We start from the raw sequence: 10,000 nt of genomic DNA on the forward strand, positions 1-10,000 counted from the left end.
CATGGAAACTGTAGTCTTCCAAGCGGGCGGCCCCAGGTTCAAATCTGACCTGTGGTATCCTTTCCCGCATGTCGTTCCCTCTCTCTTTCTCTCTCCCCCATTTATGACTCTATCCACCGTCCTAAAAGCCCAAAAATAAATCTTTTAAAAAAAACAAAAAACAGAAAGAAGCAGAAGTAACCATGGCAACCACTCTCTGGCTATGTCAATACTATTATCTGTGTATGAATTTGTGATTTTTGAGACGCCAGCCACGACCCTCTAACTAACTTCCACATGTATCGTGCAGCTCAGAAGATGAAACGTTGTTGCAACAGGAGACATTTTGAATTACTCCATATTGGGGTCCGCTTCCTTGCTTGAGCACCGTCGCGTACCGTACTCGAGTGCACATGAATCGTGCCCGAGACCGGCTCTTCAAGCGGACTCGGGCACAGTACCCGAGTATGGTACGTTAGTGTTCACACTGATCAAATGAACCGGACTTTCCCTAATCTAAAATCAACCTTTAACACCTTTTTTATCTATCTATCTGTACGAGCAGTACGCCGTTTAAGAGCGCCATGTACCTCCACTGTTAATTCTTTTTTTCACTATTTATTAACATGTTGAATATTAACTTGATGAATCGAGCAGCTGCCTCCACATGAGCTCTGCCTGCGTCTTCATTAAAAATAAATGAGCACATTTTATTTCGTCTTGGGCGCTCATCTCGTGTGTTTCTTTCTTGGGGGGGGGTCGCTGCCAGCATTTCCAGAAGGTGATCCCCCACCAGTTCGACAGCTGCCCGGACAAACTGATCCTCAGGGCGTACCAGGTGAAATACAACCCCAAGAGGATGAAGAAGTAAGAGCGCTCATTACTCATCTAACCAGAGACACACAGGCCGGATCTTGATCTCTATTTTAAATATGCATGATTAATGTGATCAGCCAATCAGCAACATGCAGAAAAGAAGATTCTTCATGAAAACATTTCAGCGTTAACTTTTTATGTTTTAAACAGACTGGAGAAAGAATACACCACGATCAAGAACAAAGAAATGGAGGAACAGATAGAGATCAAGGTGTGTGTAAGAGTGTGTGCGTGTGCGTGTGCGTGTGTGTGTGTGTGTGTGTGTGTGTGTGTGTGTGCGTGCGTGTGTGTGTGTATTTGTTCAGATTAAAAAATTGAACGCCCTCTCTCTCTCTCCTCTGTCTCTCGCTCTCTCCTCTCTCTCTCTCCTCTCTCTCTCTCCTCTCTCTCTCCTCTCTCTCTCCTCTGTCTCTCGCTCTCTCCTCTCTCTCTCTCTCTCTCTCTCCTCTGTCTCTCGCTCTCTCCTCTCTCTCTCTCCTCTCTCTCTCTCTCCTCTCTCTCTCCTCTGTCTCTCGCTCTCTCCTCTCTCTCTCCTCTCTCTCTCCTCTCTCTCTCTCCTCTCTCTCTCCTCTCTCTCTCTCCTCTGTCTCTCCTCTCTCTCTCCTCTCTCTCCTCTCTCTCTCTCCTCTCTCTCTCTCTCCTCTGTCTCTCGCTCTCTCCTCTCTCTCTCTCCTCTGTCTCTCCTCTCTCTCTCTCCTCTCTCTCCTCTCTCTCTCTCCTCTCTCTCTCTCCTCTCTCTCCTCTCTCTCTCTCTCTCTCTCCTCTGTCTCTCGCTCTCTCCTCTCTCTCTCTCCCTCTCCTCTCTCTCCTCTCTCTCTCTCCTCTCTCTCTCTTCTCTCTCTATCCTCTCTCTCTCTCCTCTCTCTCTCTCTCTCTCCTCTCTCTCTCTCTCTCTCCTCTCTCTCTCTCCTCTCTCTCTCTCCTCTCTCTATCTTCTCTCTCTATCCTCTCTCTCCTCTCTCTCTCTCTCTCTCCTCTCTCTCTCTCTCTCTCTCTCTCCCTCTCCTCTCTCTCTCTCTCTCCTCTCTCTCTGTCCTCTCTCTCTCCTCTCTCTCTCTCTCTCCTCTCTCTCTCCTCTCTCTCTCTCCTCTATCTCCTCTCTCTCTCTCTCTATCTCCTCTCTCTCTCTCTCCTCTCTCTCTCCTCTCTCTCTCTCTCTCCTCTCTCTCTCTCTCCTCTCTCTCTCTCTCTATCTCCTCTCTCTCTCTCTCCTCTCTCTCTCTCCTCTCTCTCTCCTCTCTCTCTCTCTCTCCTCTCTCTCTCCTCTCTCTCTATCTCCTCTCTCTCTCCTCTCTCTCTCTCTCCTCTCTCTCTCTCTCTCCTCTCTCTCTCTCTCTCCTCTCTCTCTCTCCTCTCTCTCTCTCCTCTCTCTCTCTCTCTCCTCTCTCTCTCTCTCAGAGGTTACGCACAGAAAACCGGCTGCTGAAGCAAAGGATCGAGACTCTGGAGAAGGTAAGAGATCAGGATCATGTGATCTCTTCTACAGCACGTAAACACTGAAACCAGACGCTGTAGAGATACTGTGAGCTCACTTCCTGTCGGTGGATTGCGTCTCCTGGAACTCTCGTAGCATTTGTGTGTGTTCTCTACTTGTCTTCATGACTCTTTCTTCAAACAGGATTTTCCCTCTTCTTACTGTACGCTCTCTGCTTTTTCAACCACAGCCATTTTTCTCGTCCTCTCTGGAGTACCTTTTTCTTTTTTCTCTGAGTTTTCTCTCCACTTTTCTACATATTTACAAACGAAAATAATCGACTTCAGAACCTGTAATCGTGCTTTTCCTCTTCTTCTTCTGACTCTCTTCTCTGGTGTGTTTGTGTTTTTATCTATCTCTCTCTTCCTTTCATCTCTCTCTTTCTCGTTCCTCTGCGTCGCTGCGCTGTAGGAGAGTGCAGCTCTGGCAGACAGACTGATACAGGTAGAGTACTGACCTCCCTCCTCCTCCTCCTCCTCCTCCTCCTCCTCCTCCTCCTCCTCCTCCTCCTGCTCTGCTGCTCTCCTTCCTCTTAACAATAACCAGCCAGACGTGCATGACAGAATATTGTTTGATATCTGTCCACAGCCTCGCCTTGTAACCCCCTGACTGCATGTCTGTTTTTATCCATGATGTTCATTTTAATTTCAGGTTGTACAGCCCCCGCATGTGGCATGCAAACGTTTTCTCATTACGAGCATAACTGTTACAATCTTTCATTATCAATACTGATTAATAATATGAATGAAACACCCTGTATGGTTTGACACTTTGGAAGATTTGTAAAAAAATTGACAGATCAGGTTTGTGCAAAAGAAATCTTAAAGGTCCAGTCAGTGAGATGTGTAGTGAGTGAATTGATAAAGTGAGCTTACTATATGATCAGGCATTAAGGAAACATGTTGAAGTGCTGGCTTCTCTGACAACAATGTAGCAGCCAGTATGTCCTCCTTCTAACTTTAGATTCTGCTCCTGAATGCTCTGGATTTGTTTGGACCAGAGAAGGTAGGCGCTTTTAAGGCGCCCCCCCACACGGCCGTTTTGGATGCCCCTCGGTTTGTCAGATATGAGAGCAGTTATCAGGTCAACAGGTGTTGCAGCGATGGAAGCGGGCAAGAGAAGTGGTTCAGATAGAAGTGATTGTACCCGACCTAAAAAGCCTCTGCATGTTTCTAATAAGCTCCACGAGCAGAAACGTGCTCAAACTAGGATCAATATTGGAGATGCTTTTTGAAAAATGGAGAGAGGTTAGAACACAGAAAGGTTTACAGACCCATGCAGAGCTGGATAAACACTGAAGCTTCAGTGTACAAGACATGGCAACATCAACTCTAGAGAGGAGGGGGGGCACTAGGAGGCATTATCCATAAATGTTTGGATCTAAGGACGCCAGTCTCATACAAAAGTGGAAACCATGTGCGTGCAAGTTATGGTTTTAGACCACACTGGTGTAGCAGTGCAGCACTTATTCAAATAATACATCTAAAAGTCAAGATAACTAATTTGCATTCATTTGAATACCAAATCAAGACACTGGTAAGAATGGCTTTACCTCCTTTCTATACATGTCAAATAAAATGTGGCTAGTTCTTATATTGTTGATTTTTGTTCCAAGTGTTGTTTTGTTTGAGAAATGCAGTTTGAATAAGTGATTTGGGCAGCTGTGGTTCAGTTGGTAGAGTCGTCGTCTCTCAACCAGAAAGTCGATGGTTTGATCCCCAGCTCCTGCAGCCACATGTCCAATGTGTCCTTCGGTAAGACACTTAACCCCAAATTGCTCCCGCTGCTTCAGCGGCAGCGTATGAATGCGAATGAATGGGATTAGTTACTTCTGATGTTTTCACTACAGAGCAGCCTCTACCATCAGTGTGTGAATGTGTAGGTGTGACCTGCGGTGTAAAAGCGGTTTGAGTAGTCAGAAGACTAGAAATGCGCTATATAAGGTCAAGAGCATTTAGCATTTGCTGCAGAAAAGAGCGGATGTAATGTTATGATTGACAGCTCTGTTGACAAATGAGGCTCCTGCAACATTCTTTAATCAGAGACGGGGAATTTATTAGAGATACAAACACAACCACAAAGTTTAGGTTTCCAAAATATTTAGTCATTAGTATTATTCTAAAAAGGATTCCAAAGTCATCACAGTAGTATTTCATATTAATATGCACAAACACAAAACACAATAATAATTTTCAAATACACAAATTATTTAAATAACAGTCAGGATATGAGATAAGTAAAGTTCAGACAACTTAAAGTCTGCTCATCATGAACATTTCTAAAAGTCTAGTTAAAAAATGTATTTATTTAAAGGAGCAGTATGTAACTCTGACCCCTAGTGTTTAAAATGGGTACTGCAGTCCAAATTCTAAACATTGTAGAGAGCTGTCTCCCCCCGCCCTCCTCTCTAGAGACGATGCTCACTCAGGTCACCATGTGGTGGACTCTGAAGCTTCAGTGTTTATCCAGCTCTGCATGGGTCTGTAAACCTTTCTGTGTTCTAACCTCTCTCCATTTTTCAAAAGCATCTCCAATATTGATCCTAGTTTGAGCACGTTTCTGCTCGTGGAGCTTATTAGAAACATGCAGAGGCTTTTTAGGTCGGGTACAATCACTTCTATCTGAACCACTTCTCTTGCTGCAACACCTGTTGACCTGATAACTGCTCTCATATCTGGCAAACCGAGGGGCGTCCAAAACGACCGTGTGGGGGGGTGCCTTAGAACCGCCTACCTTCTCTGGTCCAAACAAATCCAGAGCATTCAGGAGCAGAATCTAAAGTTAGAAGGAGGACATACTGGCTGCTGCATTGTTGTCAGAGAAGCCAGCACTTCAACATGTTTCATTAATGTCTGATCATATAGTAAGGTCACTTTATCATTTCATTCAGTAGATATCTTACAGACTGCTCCTTTAAACATTTAATTAAACTTCAAACATACAAGTCTCAAAACCGGGATTACAAAGGCTCCCCTGTTAAATAACATCTTAAAAGAGTGAGTATAGCACACAATGACAAAACAAGTGAAGGTATGGTGCTTAAGAAATGACAGACGCAGACATTCAACCTCGTGAATGACTGAATGGAACTAACCTCTAAGAAAGGAATTATAAAAGCATCATAATGTTTCTTTATAACAGCAAAATGAGTTTAGATTAAGTTTCACAATAATCTTTAAGAGAAGAAAAAAAAACATCTTTCTCTGCTAGACATTTCTATTCGATGTAGAAATCATACAGTTAGAGCTGTATTACCCAATATGAAATGCTGAATCTCTCAGTAGCAGATGAAGTGGAGTTCTTCCCCACAGTCCCAGTTCTCCCAGTGTCCCTCTTTGGTTAGAGCCCCGCAGCGTTTCCTGAGAGGACACTGGTGCTCCTGATCTCCTTTGCGCCAGTTCTCGTACACCATTGGGTCACCGTTCACCCACAACCAGTGGTCTCCAAGAAAACGCAAGCCAATCCAAACCCTGTCAGTGATGCGCTCGTGCTGGATCTCGCTCAGAGTCAGGAGCTGCTCGGTGTCAGACTGCAGGGTGGTGAGGTCAGTGTGAGTCTCTCTGCAGTACTCCAGAGCCCCCTCCCAGGTCTTCTTCACCTCCACTGCGGTTAAACTGAAGCAGTAAAAAGGCAGCAAAATTGATGGTCTCCTATCGTTCCATTTTCCATCAGATTTAATATTTACAACATTCTCAATTCCCTTGAAGTCATCTGGTTGGTCAGGAGCCCAGTTAAAGTATGTGCTGTCTCCACCTCCTGACCACTTCCAGACAGAGCGCTTGACGGCATCTCGGTGGAGACCGATCCATCCAACCCTGAATCTTCCACCTGCAGCAGTTTGGAGCATTTCTTGCTCTCTCTCGCTACTAACAAAGGACAGATCAGTGTGATTCTCTCTACAGTAAGCCTGAGCCTCAAACCATGTCATTTCTTTAGGAAAATAATGGTGTTTTCCTGAACCGTCAACAGCTGCACAGATGAAGACAAAGAATATCGTACTCTTCATGGTTGCAGCAATGTAGCTGGAGCTGAAGGTGTTTTGCTGCGTCTTCTCTCTGATGGTGTCCTCTGGGCTCTAGGTTATTAAGGATATGAATTTACATGTTCCACATGCAAAGCATCTTCATGGTACACTTCAGAAAAAGAAATCAGCCTGCACAAGAGCAATTCCGAAGAATGGCTAAGTAAAAAAAAGGGTTGTGTGGCCTCAATAGTGGATCACCTTAAAATAAATGGTGTCCTCTTTATCTCATTGAAGTTTATTCAGTGACCTTTTAGAAATCAACAATTTGAGCACATGTCGTAGCTTACTTAGCATTTCGATGTGCCATATTTCCTTTTGTTTGTAATCTAAATTTGGACATTCATCTTCTTTTTGTCCACAATTTTTTTCCAAAGTATGGTAAGGTGCACAATAAGAATATAAACTGTACTTACCTTCAGACAGATCTGGGCTCACTGTCTGCTCCTGTTCTCAGTCTTTATTATATGTTTTGCTAACGAGCTTCAGTCTCCATTTTCCTTTTAAACGGACGAGAGTAGTTTGATCTTCTCGACCAGCTCTCTGATAGAAAGCCGACAGGCGTGTTGAACTTTGACTAGAATCATCCTTTGATCAGCACGCAGATAAAACCCCCTAAAGCATGAGGTTGCACTCCCCTCAAACCAAGACTGACCCGCTCCCCCTACAGTGTTATATGTTCTGTAATTTTAATTTGGTCTCCTGCCGTTTCAGGGTCAGGTGACGCGGGCACAGGAAGCCGAGGAGAACTATGTGATCAAGCGCGAGCTGGCGGTGGTGAGGCAGCAGTGCAACACCGCCAGCGAGAGTCTGGAGAAGGCCCAGGACACAATCAGAGAGCTGCAGCAACAGAAGGTAAACATCAACACTCACAGCGTTGTCATGGCAACAGAGAGACGTTTGCTTGCTGTGTCTTCTCTCTGATGGTGTCCTCTGGGCTCTAGGTTATTAAGGATATGAATTTGCATGTTCCACATGCAAAGCATCTTTATGGTAGAAAAAGAAATCAACCTGCACAAATACAAGAGCAATTCAGAAGAATGGCTAAGAAGTAAAAAAAAAAAAAAAAAGGGTTGTGTGGCCTCAATAGTGGATCACCTTAAAATAAATGGTGTCCTCTTTATCTCATTGAAGTTTATTCAGTGACCTTTTAGAAATCAACAATTTGAGAACATGTAGTAGCTTACTTAGCATTTCGATGTGCCATATTTCCTTTTGTTTGTAATCTAAATTTGGACATTCATCTTCTTTTTGTCCACAAGATGTTCCACAAGGTGTTCTGCAAGGATCACTTCTAGGCCCTGTCTTATTTACAATCTATGTCAACAAGATTTTCTATATAAGGAACTGTAATATTCATCTTTAAACTCATGATACTATTCTGCATTGTCCTGCAGACTCTGTGCAGCTCACTGCAACTTGCTATTAAGTCTTCAGAATGCATTAATCAGCCTTGGATTATCCTTAATGCCAACAAAACCAAATTCATGATCTTCTCCAAAGCCAGAGATATTGATTATCTCTAGTGAATCACCGTTTGTTTCACACGGAGGAGGACGGCAGGCAGGATGCTACTTTTTCAGCTCCCTCGATGTGAGAAACAAGATGTTTGTGACACATTCGTTTCTCGTAAGGAAGAAGGAGCTGACCTGAATTAATCTGTTGGATCTTTTATTTTAATTTAGTTTTAACTAATTAGCAAAAAAAGATATGGTGCTTAAAAAGAGAAAAAACAGTTGAACAAATGCTCAGTTCTTAAAGTTCATGAATGTTTTAGTTTGACTTTTTCCCGGTTTATCAACATCTTAGAAATTGAGGACGCACCACCGTCTTTTAAATCGGAGGTGTGGAAGCATTTTGGCTTCCCCGAGACAGAAAATGAAAGAGGTGAGAAGATAACAGACGAGACAAAAACTGTGTGCAGGTATCACAAGAAGACCGAGAATTTGCAGATAAAAGCATTTTACACTATTTGTTTAATCATAGTTTCCATGTGAAGGAAGAAGAAGAAGGAAGGCTTCAGTGTTGAGTCGAAAGTGCACAGAGGTCAAACTGAGAGCAGTGAGGGTTCAACTTGAATGAACTTAGTGCAACCTTGAATGTCTCAAGACTACAGTGGAAAAATTGTAGAAGTTCAAGTGTGTGAAACGGCAGAACAGACGACCTGTTTGAGACACAACTACAAAGAAGGTGTTAACGAACGATAAGGGGAGTAACAGTGATCAGGTGTCTCAAGTGTTTGAATGAATTGATCCAGGATAACAGCTGGTATTGTCTGTCCAATAATAATATGAGAAAAAGATAGACAGGTGGAGTCCATGGGTGGAGATACCAGGGGAGGGGAGGGGATTTTTTTTTACTAGAATCCCACTGTGACATCACAAGGAGAGCACATTTAAAACAGAGCATTTTTCTCTGTGTTGTAAGACTTATGCAGACCACAAACAAAGGACTGGATGGATCATTTCACATGTTGTGGGTCAGTAGACTCTCAGGTTACCCAGATATATGTTCAGAAACACTTTTCATAACATGTCCCTTTTAAAGGGCCCATATTCTTCTTTTTCTGGTTTTGTATGCTCTTTAGTGTGTTTTCCAAGTGTCCTGTGCATGTTTAGACACATCTATGTGCAAAAATTAAAAGTCTGCGTAATCGCGGCTTCTCCTACGTCCTCCTGTTAGCTGTAGCATTAGCTGCATGTAACGCTCAGTTCTAGCCCCCCTCGATAAACATTTGCCAGTGTGACGTCTTGTCAGTGTGAGATCACTGATCTAAGCCCATTGGCTCGTTGTGGCAAGCCCAGCAGTTCATGTTGCACGCCCCCGTTAACTTCTGTAGCACGCCCACGATATGCCGCAGCCTGCGGTAGCACAGTAGTGCTAAGGTGCTAATGTTTTTGCTCCCCGGCCCTCGGAGCCAGAGTGGCTGAGCGACTGACCAATCACGGCAGAGCCGACAGGCCGACCAATCAGATCAGACTTGGCACACGTGGGGACTCTGAACGTGGGCACTTCAGAGCCTTAGAGAGAGAGTCAGAAGCGAGCCGGTGCATGGAGCGGCAGTTCATGAAAACAGACACTTTTTTATAACTTTGTGAACATACTTTAGTAGGTACACAGATTAAATATACGAACCCCAAAAAGGGCATAATGTGACCTCTTTAAAGAATGATTGTGGTGATAGTTAAGAGTCTGATTTAAGGTGTTTTTCTCTGCAGCATCTGTTTGTCTTTCTTTGCAAAGACAGACATAAACAAACCCCTCCTGGTCTATAAAAAATGATTTCTAGTTTAAATTTTAAAAGTCACTTAGTCGAAACACCTGAATCATTTACGCGAACGCTCCATAAAGCAGACAGTCTGGTATAAATGTGATATTTAAAGATTGCATGAGAGCGTGATGCCATTTAAAAAAAGGGCAATTTTTCTTCCACCTCAGATTGTCGAGTTCACACACCTCCACAGACTCGCACTCCTCTTTGAAAATCAAGACCGAGAAACCCGAAATGACAAAAGCGAGACTCTTTTATACACGCAATGTATACTCACCCAATTACAAGCTTTAGTGTGTTTTTTTTCTTTCCGCTCAGCAGTCTGTGTGTTTCAGTCTTTGACTCTCTAGTTTCACTCTGATGGGTCGTACAGTAGCTC

General features: G+C 43.6%; 1 protein-coding gene across 2 annotated transcripts in view; it reads left to right on the forward strand.

Moving 5' to 3' along the window:
• Window positions 1-10,000, forward strand: part of evi5l (ecotropic viral integration site 5 like) — a 53,371-nt gene that overhangs the window by 27,078 nt on the left and 16,293 nt on the right. Inside the window, exons 9-13 of one of the 2 annotated variants that reach the window (XM_061062332.1) lie at window positions 749-846; window positions 1,006-1,066; window positions 2,254-2,307; window positions 2,741-2,773; window positions 7,065-7,205. In XM_061062332.1, the coding sequence (XP_060918315.1) occupies window positions 749-846; window positions 1,006-1,066; window positions 2,254-2,307; window positions 2,741-2,773; window positions 7,065-7,205 (387 nt within the window). The remainder of the gene's footprint in view (window positions 1-748; window positions 847-1,005; window positions 1,067-2,253; window positions 2,308-2,740; window positions 2,774-7,064; window positions 7,206-10,000) is intronic. The other variant, XM_061062341.1, reaches the window with a different exon arrangement.

The sequence above is a fragment of the Labrus mixtus genome, chromosome 2, assembly GCF_963584025.1.
Source record: "Labrus mixtus chromosome 2, fLabMix1.1, whole genome shotgun sequence".
Lineage (NCBI taxonomy): Eukaryota > Metazoa > Chordata > Actinopteri > Labriformes > Labridae > Labrus > Labrus mixtus.